The sequence below is a fragment of the Notolepis coatsorum genome (genome assembly GCF_963971535.1).
Source record: "Notolepis coatsorum genome assembly, chromosome: 17".
Lineage (NCBI taxonomy): Eukaryota > Metazoa > Chordata > Actinopteri > Aulopiformes > Paralepididae > Notolepis > Notolepis coatsorum.
Window position 1 is genome coordinate 28,065,944 of NC_140181.1, and position 18,049 is coordinate 28,083,992.

Below are 18,049 nucleotides of genomic sequence, written 5' to 3' on the forward strand. Positions count from 1 at the left end.
TACACACAGTCCTCATATCCCTAATAGTTACACATACACACAGTCCTCATATCCCTAATAGTTACACGTACACACAGTCCTCATATTCCTAATAGTTACACATAGACACAGTCCTCATATCCCTAATAGTTACACGTACACACAGTCCTCATATCCCTAATAGTTACACGTACACACAGTCCTCATATCCCTAATAGTTACACATACACACAGTCCTCATATCCCTAATAGTTACACATACACACAGTCCTCATATCCCTAATAGTTACACATATACACAGTCCTCATATCCCTAATAGTTACACATACACACAGTCCTCATATCCCTAATAGTTACACATATACACAGTCCTCATATCCCTAATAGTTACACATACACACAGTCCTCATATCCCTAATAGTTACACATAGACACAGTCCTCATATCCCTAATAGTTACACATACACACGTCCCACACACGCGCAGGGCCTATTGGTCACAGGTCTGCCTGTTTATCTCTAGGCACATCCAGGAGAGAGGGAGAGAGAGTGAGGATGAAAAGGTGGAAGGAGGAGGGGAGAGGAGAGAAAATAATGACATATATTAGGGGAGGAAAGGAGGGAAAACATGAGAAAAGAGGAGGAAAGGGAAGAAGGGAGAGAAGGGTGTTATGGGGTTGGAGAGAGAGAGAGGGCAAGAGTCAACAAGGTTAGTCTCTTATCCTCTTAGCTTCGTGAAGAACAACCTCACTAATAGACAGACATGTGTACACCCACATAATATCAAATACAGGCTTCAGCTAATTAATTATACAGTAATCAGTAACCAGATTTTTGCTAAATTATCCATACCCACCCACCCACACACACACACACACAGGACCCATGCTTCACACAAGACATCAGACAGAGGGCCATTAGCAGTATGTGCCATTGTGCCCCATATGTGGTCCAGTAGTCAATTCAAGGGGCACTACTCCCATTTTCAAAATCCATAGGCTACATGTTATTCCTACAGTATGGTCAGTCCAGAAATATTAGTAAACATGACAGCGCTCTCCCAAATCCAAGTAATAGAGTGCTAAAACTCTAAATGTGTCAAGTACAAAGTCTGGAGCTGCTCCATAGACAAAGCATTTGGAAAGTGTTATATAGGAGACACTGAGAGCACCCAGGGGGAATGTTCTGAGTATATGGGTACATTTTCAGTTTCAGAACACTATAATACAATAAAGCTCATTTGGGCATAAAAAACATTCTATGGGTCCACAAAATCAGTCTCCCATTCAGTGTCTATTGAGCAGCTCCAGAATCCAGACTATATTTGATGACATCACATGTTTGCGTCTTACTTCTCTGGTTTCTGGCTTTGTGAGAGTAGCAGATGTTCACAAATATTGATGGAGCTTTCCTAGACCATGGAAATAACATATTATTTGTATTCTTAATTTAGGTGTTGTTCCCCTTTAATTGGTCACTTTGTTCTTAGTCGACCAAGACTTTTTGCTTTTTCCCATGCTGAATGCATTTCTTGAAAAATTTCAACAAATCAACATGATTAAGCCAATTAAGAATTAATTTAGTAGTAATAGAGGTAGTAGTAGTAGTAGTAGTAGTAGTAGTAGTAGTAGTAGTAGTAGTGTAGTAGTAGTATAGTAGTAGATGTAGTAGTAGTAGTTGTAGTAGTATAGTAGTAGTATAATAGTAGTAGTAGCAGCAGCAGCAGTATAAGTCATAGTATTACCTGGGGGGAGCAGGCAGATATATAGTAGTAGTATAGTATAAATAGTAGGATTACCTGGGGAGAGCAGACATATATATATATATATAGTAGTAGTATAGTATAAATAGTAGGATTACCTGGGGAGAGCAGACATATATATATATATATATATATATATATAGTAGTAGTATAGTATAAAGAGTAGGATTACCTGGGGAGAGCAGACATATATATATATATATAGTAGTAGTATAGTATAAAGAGTAGGATTACCTGGGGAGAGCAGACATATATATATATATATATATATATATATATATATATATATATATATATATATATATATATATATATATATATATATATATATATATATATATATATAGTAGTAGTATAGTATAAAGAGTAGGATTACCTGGGGAGAGCAGACATATATATATATATATAGTAGTATAGTATAAAGAGTAGGATTACCTGGGGAGAGCAGACATATATATATATATATATATATATATATATATATATAGTAGTAGTATAGTATAAAGAGTAGGATTACCTGGGGAGAGCAGACATATATATATATATATATATATAGTAGTAGTATAGTATAAAGAGTAGGATTACCTGGGGAGAGCAGACATATATATATATATATATATATATATATATATATAGTAGTAGTATTGTTGTGAAGGATCAGATTAAACCGAATATATATATTTATTTATGGATATATATTTAATAGTATTTGTATATCGTTTGATATCCCTTGTATATTCCTTGTACATATACACGGAATATCCCTTTATTCTACTACAGCCCATAATAGTTCATTCTCTTATTGGACAAAAGGACCAGGCGCCAGGGACAAGCCCCTGGCGTTCAAGTTCAAAGGTACCGACGAGACATGCCCTTACTAGCCTCAGCTCCGCGCAGGAATACGGCTACCGAAAGCAGAGCGGCACTACTTGTCCACTGTGCATATAAATATGGCGCAAGAAATGTAGAATTCCTCTTAGTCCTTTACCCTTCTACCCAACTAAGTAACAAGACGTGAAGCCTCACCCCACGATACCGCGTGCGGTGTAGTATGGCCGGTTTGGCCTTAGAATAGCATTGAGACCTCGTGCGAATTAATAGCTGAATTGCCAGAGTTTGGCACCGTATTTCTATTAAGTAATAATAGTCTATTATGTATGGTGCATCGTACGGTTAGAGCTCTAAAGTGAGCAGCACCCCCATCGCTTCCTCGCGTTATCTAGAGTCTTAACCAGGTTGGGCAGACCACGCGTGGTGCTTTCATCCGAGGAGTTCTAGGCGAGGACGAGTGGACCTGCACATTGGATTACCTACCCCGACGACTGCTGAGCCCTATACGGCATGGAATATCTATTTGCTTTGGTGCTTTGATTTGTGGAGCGGATAATCGCCAACACCGGTGAGTGTTGGATTTACCCCGAGAGGAGCCAAGGTGAGACGGCGCTCAGACCAGACTGAGGTCGCCTCGCTTCTTCTTTGTTGTGGACCGACAGCGACAGCTACAGCTATCGTCTACAAGAGAGCCCAAGTGTATTCATCTGCGGATCAAGGTTCTACGGGCACTGTGTTCTGTACCTGGACTCTCCCTAGAAATCGTTGACCAGACGGGATACAGCCGACGGCTCTCCTACCCCCCCCTACTGGCTTACAACCGGCGGGACCCCTTCAGTATATTATCCAGCTATAATCATTAAGTGACCATCGCTATAATTCCCTAAGAGCCAGGTTGTATACTTGCTTCCTGTGTAACCAGAGATTGGACATTCAGTGTTGATTTGCATACGAGTACTCATTTGCCTTACAAGAGCATTCAATTCAAATCATAAATGTAATAAGTAACTATTATATGTACCCTTTGCTATATATTAAATATTTGACTATTACCTTTGTGTGGACCTGATTTCATATGTGGGAAAGTGTTCATCATACTTAGATATCGTGTACTGTATGGCCAGTAATTAAAGTACATAAAGCGGTAGTGGTTTAATGATACCATACTTATCAATACAGTCAGGGAATTGTACCCCTCAGTTACAAGTATAGTATAAAGAGTAGGATTACCTGGGGAGAGCAGACATATATATATATATATATATATAGTAGTAGTATAGTATAAAGAGTAGGATTACCTGGGGAGAGCAGACATATATATATATATATAGTAGTAGTATAGTATAAAGAGTAGGATTACCTGGGGAGAGCAGACATATATATATATATATATATATATATATAGTAGTAGTATAGTATAAATAGTAGGATTACCTGGGGAGAGCAGACATATATATATCTATATATATATATATATATATATATATATATATATATATATATATATATATATATATATATATATATATATATATATAGTAGTATAGTATAAAGAGCAGGATTACCTGGGGAGAGCAGACATATATATATCTATATATATATATATATATATATATATATATATATATATATATATATATATATATATAGTAGTAGTATAGTATAAAGAGCAGGATTACCTGGGGAGAGCAGACATATATATATATATATATATAGTAGTAGTATAGTATAAAGAGTAGGATTACCTGGGGAGAGCAGACATATATATATATATATATATATATATATAGTAGTATAGTATAAAGAGTAGGATTACCTGGGGAGAGCAGACATATATATATATATATATAGTAGTAGTATAGTATAAAGAGTAGGATTACCTGGGGAGAGCAGACATATATATATATATATAGTAGTAGTATAGTATAAAGAGTAGGATTACCTGGGGAGAGCAGACATATATATATATATATATATATATAGTAGTAGTATAGTATAAAGAGTAGGATTACCTGGGGAGAGCAGACAGATGGCCATGAGCAGTACGTGTTCCTCCTCGTGCAGGTTGAGTTTTTTCAGACCAACCTGGAATTTGACCAGAGGCTCCAACAAATCCAAGGTATGACCCGCTATAGAGGAGAACAACATATTGAATGAATGAATGAAGTAATGAATGAATAATCATTGAATTTATACAGTGCTTTTCTGGACACTCAAATTGATTTACAATGTACAGTAGGGTGGAAATTGTCCCCCTCACCACCACTGTGCAGCACCCAACCTTGGGCTATGCAGGCTCAATGGCTGCCAGACACCAGGCACACATGAACACTACTTTAATCTTCAATCATAAATTGTTTGGTATATATTTGCCGACTTGATTAATGGCAGATTAAGTGAAAATTGAGTGCCGTGACTTATGTTTTTTTTTGGGTTAAATGTATTTCTTGCTGGCAGCCACTAAGTGCTGATTACCATATTATGCCCTAAGCATCACTCCCCTGTTTTACGTAAGCTGTATTTGAAGAGTTTGATTCCAAACCAGCATATCCCCACATTTTAAAAAGAGCCACCTACATGTTTTCACTAGAGGATTACTTTCACACAAATCTGCATGCGACTGGATGGTCTAGGCAGGACTGTGTATAATTGGCTATAGTGCAAAATAATGATCTGCTTCTGCCCTGTGTCTGTCTGTCTGTCTGTCTGTCTGTCTGTCTGTCTGTCTGTCTGTCTGTCTGTCTGTCTGTCTGTCTGTCTGTCTGTCTGTCTGTCTGTCTGTCTGTCTGTCTGTCTGTCTGTCTGTCTGTCTGTCTGTCTGTCTGTCTGTCTGTCTGTCTGTCTGTCTGTCTGTCTGTCTGTCTGTCTGTCTGTCTGTCTGTCTGTCTGTCTGTCTGTCTTTCTGTGTGTGTGTGTGTGTGTGTGTGTGTGTGTGTGTGAGTGTGTGAGTGTGTGTGTGTGTGTGTGTGTGTGTGTGTGTGAGTGCCTTGGCACAGTTTTAATTTAATTGGTGGTTTCAAATAAAGCATTTAAAATGTGTATCCAGTTGAAAGGGCTCTTGATCGATGAGTAAGAATTGTCAAAGCTCTGGCTGTGAATGGATCAGAATTTACAACTTGTGAGTGTATGAGACTGACAGACACACTCACTGAGAGCAGCGGCGTGTGAGTGTATGAGACTGACAGACACACTCACTGAGAGCAGCGGCGTGTGAGTGTATGAGACTGACAGACACACTCACTGAGAGCAGCAGTGCAGGGCAGACTGTGAGGTGGTGGCAGCATGCCATGCATCTGCAGTGTGCGCTCATACATATGTTTGATTCACAAAGGCAGCAGCTAATTACATATCTAATCAGCGCAGGGAACCTGCCTTCTGGTCACAGTGGGAAGCAAGGCACACAAACGCACCAGTTGGTCACAGGTTTTTTTTTTTGCAACTGTTAAAGCAGACCGTTTAGATAATAAAGCCAAAGGTTAAAGGTGTGAAATCTCAGGTGTTTTCATGGAAAAAGAATATTCCTTATCAAGGTTAATCATAATCTTCAGCTGGACACTCTGCTCAAGCAGATATCCCATTACCAAATTGACATTAGGGTTGTTACAGTGTAGCACTAATACCACATTATGAACCCTAACCCTTTGGTGAATACCATGCATTAGGAACCCTAATCATTAAGTGATTACTATGTATTATGAACCCTAACCCTTAAGTGAATACCACATATTATGAACTCTAACCCTTAAGTGAATACTACGCATTATGAACCCTAAACCTTTAGTGAATACCACACATTATGAACCATATATAAACGATGCAGTGATGGACAGTCTTTCCCAGTGAAGCAACAAGTATTAGGTACACAGGTACAGCTACGCTACGCTTGCTGATAGTAATCATGCTATCATTAGGTAGTTAGTTAGTTAGTTCGTTAGAGAACAAATGGATGCTAGATCCCACCCCAGCCACTCCCAGTAGTTAAGGACTTAGATGAAGCTTGTGTGTGTGAATGTGTGTGTATGTGTGTATTTTTTTTTAAAGAGAGAGAGAAATAGAGACTTTGTATACAAGAGAGAATTAGCTCTGTCTAAAGAATACACATGAGAGAGAAAGAGAGAGAAAGAACATGTGCACAGATCTTGGGGGGAGAGTGTGACTTGTCATCAGTAATGTTATCAGGTTGGTTATGCAGACACACACACACACACACGGACAAGGAGCCACTTCAAGTATTGTATCATGATGAAGGCTCAAGTACCCTGGACCCTCACATGGACACCATGCATAAACACAGAGGACCAGATTATTGTATTTTCATTTATCATTTATTTAATTAGTGTATCTGTAGTGTATCTGTATTACTGTATTACGTACCCAAGATGTGAGTTTATTGCATTTTCATTTATTTAATTAGTGTATCTGTATTACGTACCCAAGATGTGAGTTACATTTATTTAAAGATTTATTGTTTATAAAAAGAAAGATTTTTATTTTATTTTTTGCATTCTTGTTATCCATCAGAGATGTAAGCCATGGGCCTCTACACAGAATACTTCGTGCCTGTTTGTGTTGCTTTATATTTTTGTAATTCTTATTCTTATTATTACATTTTTTTATTCGTTATTCAATGTCAATCTTTCAATTTCAATGTCTTTTTGTCGTTTGTGTAAAAAGGGAAAAAAAACAATAAAAACATATTAAAAAAAAAAAGAGAACAAATGTATTCACAGAATGGATGAGCGTTCAACGTTATTGAAGATTGCTGTGACCCATAAGTACTTATGATTATTTTCCACAGTACCTACAGATGCGTTTTTGCAAATCTTTTACATTTGTTTTTACATTAATCACAATTAAGGCAAGCCTATCATGCAATTAATGCATTGAAAGTAATCAACTGATACTAAAAAACGCCAAGTTGTAATTGAGCTTGTTGTGAATCTGGTCCTCTGTGTTTATGCATGGTGTCCATGTGAGGGTCCAGGGTACTTGAGCCTTCATCATGATACAATACTTGAAGTGGCTCCTTGTCCGTGTGTGTGTGTGTGTGTCTGCATAACCAACCTGATGACATTACTGATGACAAGTCACACTCTCCCCCCAAGATCTGTGCACATGTTCTTTCTCTCTCCATCTCTCCATCTCTCTCATGTGTATTCTTTAGACAGAGCTCATTCTCTCTTGTATACAAAGTCTCTCTCTCTCTCTCTCTCTCTCTCTCTCTCTCTCAGAGCTGGCAGGCAATGTGCGACTACACCAAGCGTCTATGCATGTGTGGCTCTGCGCTGACATGGCTCAATCAATCAATCAATCAATCAAATTTATTTATATAGCACATTTAAACATGACACTTGTCAACCAAAGTGCTTCACAAAGGATGCTTGGTTCATACACATACAGCTCATTATAGTAATATTCCACAATTATTACATTGATAGTAATAATGGCACACAGTCATAAATTCACCAACATGTGCATTTGTTGATACATGCAGGTCTAGCCTTGAGACAGACATATGCGTATCACCGCTGACATCATACCTCAATGACCGCTCCTACAAAGTGTCATGGAGAGGGACCCTGTCGGCCACCCGCCCCCTGCGGACAAGTGTCCCCCAGGGCTCGGTCCTAGGACCCCTTCTCTTCTCCCTCTACACTAAATCACTGGGTAACATTATCACGTCTCATGGCTTCTCGTATCATTGTTATGCCGATGATACTCAACTCTTCCTCTCCTTCCCTCCCTCAGATATCCACGTCTCTGAGCGGATCTCGGCCTGTCTGTCCGACATCTCCGCCTGGATGACGACCAACCACCTCAAACTGAACCTAAGTAAAACAGAATTGCTCCACTTGCCGGCCAAATCCTCCCCCCTGACCGACCTTTCCATCACAGTTGAGAATGCAGCTGTGACCGCGTCCCCGACCGCCAAGAACCTTGGTGTTGTCCTCGACAACCAGTTGAACTTCTCTGCTCACATCGCAGCGACAACCAGAACCTGCAGATTCCTCCTGAGCAACGTCAGAAGGATCCGCCAACTCCTCGTCCAATCAACAGTCATCTCCCGCCTCGACTACTGCAACGCACTGCTCGCTAGGGATGGGTACCTTTCACATTTGAACCGATACCGGTACCTGTGAATCGATACCGGTACCCAACGGTACCTTTTTTCGGTACTTTAGTCTCAAGAAATTTAATTTACCTACCTCAGTCGTGAAAAAAATTATCCAAACTTCAAATAACTACAATTTCGACAGTTTTCGGCTTGCCATTGCTCCGACTGCTTTGTTGTTGAATCAAGTCAAATCCTAGGTAAGCATATATTGTGCGTGTGAACGTTGACATGAAAAGAAAAAAGGGGAAAAAAAAAAAAGAAAAAAAAAAGTAATTTTTATTTTTTTTGTATCTCACTTGATTCGATACTCGGTAGTACCGACGTGTTTCGGTTCGGTACCTCAAAAGTACCGAATTCGGTACCCATCCCTACTGCTCGCTGGCCTCCTGGCCACTGCCACCAAGCCTCTTCAACTCATTCAGAACGCAGCGGCCCGCCTGATCTCAAACCTACCGAAGTTGGCCCATGTCACCCCACTTCTTAGGGACCTGCACTGGCTCCCCATTGCTGCACGTATCCGCTTCAAGGCCCTCGACCTGGCTTACCGTGCGGCAAAGGGAACCGCTCCCGCCTACCTCCGGTCAATGGTCTCTAACTACACACCCTCAAGACCCCTACGCTCTGCATCTTCTGGCCGCCTCAGACCTACTCCTATCCAAGCCCCGGGAGGGTCATCAAAGAGAAGTCGCCTATTCTCGGTCCTTGCCCCACAATGGTGGAATGAACTACCCACCCCAGTTAGGACAGCCGAAACCTGTCCAATCTTCCGCCGTCCACTAAAGACGCACTTCTTCAACCATTATCTGAAATAATAAAAAAAATAATAAAAAAAAAAAATACAAATATCTAACCTTAATAACCTTACTGTCATGCACTAAACTAACCTACACTGTAACACGCAACACTTTGATGAACATTGTTACTCAGCTGATAGAGTTGTGCCCTTCCTGATGACTTGTCGTACAGAACTTGTAAGTCGCTTTGGATAAAAGCGTCAGCTAAATGACTAAATGTAAATGTAAAATGTAAATGTCCATGTCGGTGTGTGTGTGTGTGTGTCCCTCCCTCCCTCACTGACCCTTGGTGACGTCTGTGATGCAGTATTTGAAGTCCGGTCCCCCGCAGCTCCAGGACATGTCCTCCAGACTGAAGGACTGGTTGGAACGCAGCATGATGATCTCTATGGCGCTGGACTTCAGCAGCGCGATCTGGTCCTCTGCCGTCAGCTCCCTGCTCACACACACGCACACGCACACACACACACACACACACACACACACACACACACACACACACACACACACACACAGTAGATTAGATTAAAATGTATTGTCATTCAGTGTTTCCCACAGGATTTTGTGAGACTGTGGTGGGTGAACCTCGGGAACCTTTTTGGTACATTTTAAAGTTAAATGCATCAATCTGGTGCACTTTGAGAGCAAAATAAAGAGGCTAGATCTATGATGAACTTTGTGCTCAAAACACAAAATCGACTAGTCTAGAGCATACATTTGAGCCATCAAAGAAATGAAGCAAAAGTGGTTACCTGTGTTGAACGTTTTTTAGAAAATAAAAAAATATATTGGATTACTATTACGACTACTACCACTGCCAATACTACTGATACATCCCTATTGGCAAACTTTATATTAAAACACATTTATTTTTCTTATTATAATTTTTTTCTTCTTAAATGTTTCTTTTTTGGTTCATTATAAAACTGTGGCCGCTGGCGGGACAAATTAGACTGTGGCGGGCTGCCACAGTCTAGGTCATTAATGGGAAACACTGGTCATTGCACTACACAAGTACAGTACAACAAAACAACAACAAGACACACACACATATTGTAGATGCTTTATTTATTGTGGATCTGTAGGTTGCAGACTTTTTTTTAAATGGGTGGAATTCCCCTTTAACTGTGATAACTTAAGCCAATTCCATGCTTTGTTTTGACTTTGGTCTGACAAACCTGCTGAGATGTGTTTCTGAAGCCAGCGTTCTGTCACCTTAGAACACAGCTTTACACACGGACCAGATTCAGAGATTGAACCACAAGGAGACAGAATGGCTGTTGGCTCTGAATGCCAAAATATTGCCCTTAGTTATTCCTCCACCCACACCACTGTATGGAAGGAAGTGTGTGTGTGTGTGTGCTTGTGCATGGTTGTGTGCAGGTGTGTGTGTGTGTGTGTGTGTGTGTGTGTGTGTAGGTGAGTGAGTAAATTAATGATTGAGGACATATGTGTGTGTGAGAACCAGTGAGTGAGTATGTGTGAGTGATTGAGGAAGTGTGTATGTTAGTGTGTTTGAGTCTTTGAGTTTGTGTGAGTGTGTGTGTGTGTGTGTGTGTGTGTGTGTGTGTGTGTGTGTGTGTGGTGTGTGTATGAATGCACGCGTGTCAGCATGGTGTGTGTGTGTGTGGAAGCGTTGCATCAACGTTGGCTGTTTTTCCAGCACTGTCACATTTGGACACATTTGATGGTTGCTACGGAGACGGAAGTCCGCAGCCCTGCTGCTGCGTGCTGTGTGTGTCCTAGTGATGCACCGATGTGAAAATTGTGGCCGATACCGATATTAATATTGCTGTTCTGGCCGATACCAATATTTACCGATGTCGATATCTCTGTAGAGAAAACACTTTTGTATGATAATCAAATAAAGAGCTATTTTCCAAAACGCATTTTTTTTTTTTTTTTTTTTTTTTTTTACTTTTGTAACTTATTTTCAGAAATGACTGATATTTTTAAACCATTTAAAGGGGAACTCCACTTTTTTTGGAAATTAGCTTATTTAACATCTTCCCTGGAGTTAGACAAGAAGATGCATACCTTTTTTGTCTCTGTGCGTGCATTTTAGCTTTGGGAATAGACGCTCCGTTAGCATAGCTTAGCTTCATCACTGGAAGTGAGGCAGGACAGTAGCCTTACAGTGCCTTACAGTGTATTGCAAGGTCTGACATTGACCAAACTTGATATGCATGACCTTGGTGGGCTCTAGGTCAACTCCTGAAAAGGGGGTCAATGTCAGACTTTGCAATCAAAAGTTAGGGGGCTAATAACCCTTGCCATAATTTCAGTGCGCCCCCTAACTTTTGATTGCAAGGTCTGACATTGACCCCCTTTTCAGGAGTTGACCTAGAGCCCAAGGTCATGCATATCAAGTTTGGTCAATGTCAGACCTTGCAATACACTGTAAGGCTACTGTCCTGCCTCACTTCCAGTGATGAAGCTAAGCTATGCTAACGGAGCGTCTATTCCCAAAGCTAAAATGCACGCACAGAGACAAAAAAGGTATGCATCTTCTTGTCTAACTCCAGGGAAGATGTTAAATAAGCTAATTTCCAAAAAAGTGGAGTTCCCCTTTAAGGCCAAAACATGTAAAAAAATATCGGACCTATCTTGATATCGGACCGATACCGATGTGTAAAAAAACGGCCATATTATATCGGCGGCCGATATATCGTGCATCACTAGTGTGTCCGCTTCAGAGTGCACACGCAGATCCATGAGGATAGCCAGGAGCACAATACCCACATGGCAGCATGGAAAGAGTTGGAGGTCCGTTTTGCGAAAGGGCTGACAATAGACAGACAAGAAATGGCACTCGTTGAGGCTGAGAGAAACAGGTGGCGTGACGTTCTCTCTCTCACACACACACACACACACACACACACACACACACACACACACACACACACACACACACACACACACACACACACACACACACACACACACACACACACACACACACACACACACACACACACACACACACACACACACACACACACACACACACAGCACTCCCCCTGCCCCCTCCACCTCAGAGCACTCCCCCTGCCCCCTCCACCTCAGAAGAGCCCAGCTCACAACACAGAGCCACAGCACCATCGCGCACTCCCCCTGCCCCTTCCAAAACAAAAGGACGGCAGAAGGTGTCAACACGACCATTTAAGTCTTAGTCAAAAGAGAACAAATCTAAAGAAGCTAGCTTGCACTGCTTCTGCTGCTAAATGTTTGCTAAGAGACTGTACAAGCTGAATAGGGAAGGGTTAAAGGACTTGCCTAAGATCCATGAGGATAGCCATGAGCACAATACCCACATGGCAGCATGGAAAGAGTTGGAGGTCCGTTTTGCGAAAGGGCTGACAATAGACAGACAAGAGATGGCACTCGCTGAGGCTGAGAGAAACAGGTGGCGTGACGTTTTCTCTCTCTCTCTCTCACACACACACACACACACACACACACACACACACACACACAACACACACACACACACACAGCGTTCTCACTCCCTATATACACACAGACCCTCCCTCCCTCAGCTGATCCATGTTAACAGCCAGATACTAAGTATGACACCAACATAACAGAGAACCTGATGTATCCATCGCTCTGGTGTACATGACTAGACTACTGTATTAGATTCAAGATTCAAGAGATTTATTTGTCACATACACATCCAGACATGTAGTGAAATGAAGGTGGCCATGCCCTTTTTTGTAGTGTGTTTGTGTGTGAGAGTGCAAGTGAGGATGTGTGTGTGTGTGTGTGTGTATGTTCATGTGTGCTTGTGTGTCGACAGATCAGTGTTCAGTGTTCTGATGGCCTGGGGGAAGAAGCTGAGTCTGAGTCTCTCTGTTCTTGCAGGATGTATGCAGAGGCGCTTGCCTGACCGCAGCAGCTTGACCAAGTTCAAGTTCAAGTTCTTTAATAGTTGTCATACAGAAGTACAGAATACTTTCATACAAAATGCTTCTTACTGTTACGCTCCAGAGACTGTGCTAGACAAGATAGTATCAAATAACATAATATAGCATGTAATTTAGAAGAAGAAAATGAGGTCACAGTGTTCGGTATAGACATATGTACAATGTTCTGAGTTACCATATAATATACAATACTATGCAGTGTACTAATGTACAGTACTATCTAGTGCAAAGCAGAAATGGGATGAGGTACAATTTAGGTACAATTTACAGTAAGGTGTACGAGTTGTAGTGCAATCCTTCATCAATAAATATAAAGTGTGGGGAGTGGGTGCTACAGTGTGTTTGTTTAAAGTGGGTGTGTGCTATAAAGTGTGTGGAGTGGGTGCTACAGTGTGTTTGTTTAAAGGGAGTGTGTGCGTGTGGATGTGTGTGCTATGTGCGTTTGGTGGTTGTTGTTGTGTAGTGTTCATTCATTGTTCGTTTAGCAGCCTGATGGCCTGGGGATAGAAGCTTCTTCTGAGTCTTTCTGTGCTCGCCTTGAGACTCCGGTATCGCTTGCCTGACCGCAGCAGTTCAAAGAGCCTGTTGTTCGGGTGACTGGAGTCTTTAATGATTCTCTTAGCCTTGCCCTTGCAACGCTTGTTGTAAATGTTCTGGAGGGTGGGGAGCCCCCCTCCAATTGTGCGTTCGGCTGAACGTGTCACTCTTTGTAGTCTGCTTCGGTCTTGTGCAGTGCTATTCCCAAACCAGGAGGTGATGTTGCCGGTCAAGATGCTCTCTATTGTACATGAGTAGAAGTTCTTAAGGATCTTCTGACTGACTTGGAACTTCCTTAGGCGCCTGAGGAAGTAGAGGCGTTGTCGTGCCTTCTTCACAACACTGTCAATGTGTGTGGTCCATGTCAAGTCCTCGGATATGTAGGCTCCGAGGTACTTAAAGCTGTTGACTCTCTCAACCGGTGCCCCGTCGATGCTGAGGGGGCTGTAGTCCTTGACCCCCGACCTCCTGAAGTCCACAATCATCTCCTTTGTTTTGCTGACGTTCAGGGAGAGGCTGTTTTCCTGGCACCATCCCGCCAGGACCTTGACCTCTTCCAGGTAGGCCCTCTCGTCGTTGGCAGAGATCAGGCCCACCACCACTGTGTCGTCAGCAAATTTGATGATTGTATTGCTACTCCGCTGAGCCACACAGTCGTGTGTGTACAGGGAGTAGAGGAGGGGACTCAGAACACAGCCCTGGGGGGCCCATAGCAGACCAGGCTATAGTTGGGGTGGTGAGGGTCCTTCATTATTCTGCAGGCTCTGGATTTGCACCTCCTGTTGTACAAGTGGTAGTGCAATACCCGTAGTACGCTCTGCTGAGCGCACTACTCTCTGCAGAGCCTTCCTGCAGTGCAGTTGCCAAACCAGGCAGTGATGTTCCCAGTCAGGATGCTCTCCACAGCCCACTCCACAGTACAAGGACTGGAGTATCTTCCCTGATACATTGAATTTCCTGAGTTGTCTCAGGTCGTAGAGGCGCTGCTTCGCATTTTTTAACACAGTGTCTGTGTGTGTTGTCCATGTCAGGTCCTCTGTGATGTGGACTCCCAGGTACTTAAACCTGCTCACCCTGTCTACGATATCCCCATTTATCCACAGTGGCATGTGTGTCCCCTGCTGTATTCTCCTAAAATCCACAATCAGCTCCTTGGTCTTACCAATGTTCAGGAGCAGGCTGTTATCATCAACATCAACCTCCTCCCGGTAGGCCTTCTCGTCGTTGTCAGAGATCAGGCCCACCACCATCATGTCGTCCGCAAACTTCACTATGGAGTTGGAGCTGAACTTGGCCACACAGTCATGTGTGTACAGTGAATACAGCAGGGGGCTGAGGACACAGCCCTGGGGGGACCCAATGCTCAGGGTGATTGAGTTGGAGGTGTGTCCACCCACCCTGACCACCTGGGGCCTGTCGGTCAGAAAGTCCACCGCCCAACCCAAACCACACATAAAAGGAGTTGAGCTTGTTCACTAGGGAGGAGTCAGCACTCACGATCGAGGAGGGGCTGACCTTGTAGTCAGTTATCGTCCGTAGTCCCCGCCATAAGCCCCCCGTGTCGTTCTGATCCATCTGTGTCTCCAGCCTGTTCCCATATCTCCGTTTTGCAGCCTTCACCGCCTTGCGCATATTGTATGCTGCCGCCTTGTACTCGTCCATATTTCCAGATGCGCGGCCCGAGTTATAAGCAGCAGTGTGAGCATTCGGGGCGACTCGGATGGAGTTGTCTGGTTCGGAAAAACCTGAATCGTCTTCGTGGGGACGATACTGTTAGCTAGCGTTGCTATGAAGCTAACAACAGTATCGGCGAACTCACCGACCTCGCTGGAACTTGATTGGAACATGTCCCAGTCGTCGTCATCCAGTGCGTCCTGTAACGTGGCCTCCGATTGCTTGGACCACCGCGTCAGTTCTCGCGTCACCACCGCTTCACATGCTCATGTTTATATCAGAGCATCAGGAAAATGGTGTCGTGATCAGACTTCCCAAACGGAGGGAACGGGATAGCCCTTGCTTAACGGAGGGAACGGGAGAGCCCTTGCTTAAATGGAGTATAGCAATGGTCCAAAGTGTTCCCTCCCCTGGGGGAGCATGTAATATGCTGGTAGAGGTTCGGCATAACCTTCTTTAGGTTTGCCTTATTGAAGTCGCCAGCCACCACTGACTGGACATTGGCGAGAAGAATGCTCGGCAGAGGTGGACGGTAAGGTAAGCGGCATTCCTTAGGCTGCGGTTACATTAAAGGCAAACCGATTTCGTTTCATTTCACTTTTTAGAACGTTGTGTATTGGCAGGCAAGTTAGACGTCGTTTGTCTCCTGTATGCGCGGGAGGTATTTGTGTGTGCGCCTCGGTCGGGAGTGTGGAGCCCCGCTGGCCAGCACAGCTCCAACACTGGCATTTACAATACGCAGGTGCGTGGGCTCACGCTGTCTATACAGCGCGATAAAAGGACATAATAAAAATACTATCAAATAAATAAACAGTGTAAAGATATATCTCTTATATATCTCTGCCACATTTAACCGTGGAAAGAGAGAGCAGAGGTAGATCAACGCGTGAGAAATACGTTTTGTTTGGTTTGGGGTTTGTCCGCTAAAGTAGGCCTAATGCAGGATTTGTGCACATGTGTTTTCTGACATAGCCTAATGATGTGAATGCGTTTCTGCTACTGGATCTACCTGCCTGTTCATTGTCTATGTATGCTGAAGGTCGATCAGACCAAGTTTAAAAGAATAAAAGTGATTAAATCTATTACTTTTGTCCTGTAACATTTATATGTTTAAAGAGAATGTAGCGTATATCAGCCTATGATTTATGGTAAAGTCAATTCCGTCCATAAATCCATTTAGTTAGATCCAACACTGTCTGAAAGTATCTTGCGATTATTATACATTTCCGACGACGAACTATTAGCGTAATCCCTCTCGAGGGATAAGTCTCTCGAGTCGCTGCGTGGCCTGTGTCCATTATTGTTTGTCAATATCAGTCCGCACACCCAAACAAGTTTCTTTTTAATAGTTGTCATACAGAAGTACAGAATACTTTCATACAAAATGCTTCTTACTGTTACGCTCCAGAGACTGTGCTAGACAAGATACAGATACAGCGCTCAAAACTCAAACCTCTACTGCTCCTCTACCACTCCTCCACCACTGCACTCCAAACTGATTGTGTGACTCCTATTGTTCTTGACCGGGCCAGATTTCACACCTCCACTTCCTCCCACAGGCTGGGCAGATTTTCATCTTACATTTTTATTCGTCCCAAATGTCCCAGCCCCATCGGATTTCTTAGCTTTTTTCACTGTTTACTTATCATGCATTGCAACACTAATATATGGTCAGTACCCCAAGTCAGACTGCCCATATACAAATTATTTTGGGGGTCTGAGGGCAGTAGCCCCCGACCCCCTCCCTGGGGAAGCACTTAAGTTAAGTACACTCCCTTTGTTCATCCAGCCACCAGCCCCGGAAAATTAACACCTGAGTACTAGACTTAAGTGGCAACAAGCAGTAGACAAGCAGCAGACAAGCAGCAGAATTGGTTTGATTTTTGAGCGCTGCGTCTGTAGTATCAAATAACATAGTATAGCATGTAATTTAGAAGTAGAAAATGAGGTCACAGTGTTCAGTATAGACATATGTACAATGTTCGATGCAGAATAGACGTAACTGAGTTACCATATAATATACAATACTATGCAGTGTACTAATGTACAGTTCTATATAGTGCAAAGCAGAAATGGGATGAGGTACAATTTAGGTACAATTTACAGTAAGGTGTACGAGTTGCAGTGCAATCCTTCATCAATAAATATAAAGTGTGGGGAGTGGGTGCTACAGTGTGTTTGTTTAAAGTGAGTGTGTGCTATAAAGTGTGTGGAGTGGGTGCTACAGTGTGTTTGTTTAAAGTGAGTGTGTGCGTGTGGATGTGTGTGCTATGTGCGTTTGATGGTTGTTGTTGTGTAGTGTTCATTGTTCGTTTAGCAGCCTGATGAACACCAATGACTCTGCTTGGCGCGGCAGAAAAAAATTCCCTTTTTCCTCATGTTTGAAGCTGCTGATTGGCTACAAATCATATTATACCAGGTAGCCAATTGA

General features: G+C 42.5%; 1 protein-coding gene across 1 annotated transcript in view; it reads right to left on the reverse strand.

The window, feature by feature from the left end:
• Nucleotides 1–18,049, reverse strand: part of LOC311243588 (vitamin D3 receptor A) — a 270,464-nt gene that overhangs the window by 1,038 nt on the left and 251,377 nt on the right. The window contains exons 7-8 of the mRNA XM_084332874.1: nucleotides 9,766–9,917; nucleotides 4,585–4,701 (exon numbers count right to left, since the gene is read on the reverse strand). Of these exons, the coding sequence (XP_084189000.1) occupies nucleotides 4,585–4,701; nucleotides 9,766–9,917 (269 nt within the window). The remainder of the gene's footprint in view (nucleotides 1–4,584; nucleotides 4,702–9,765; nucleotides 9,918–18,049) is intronic.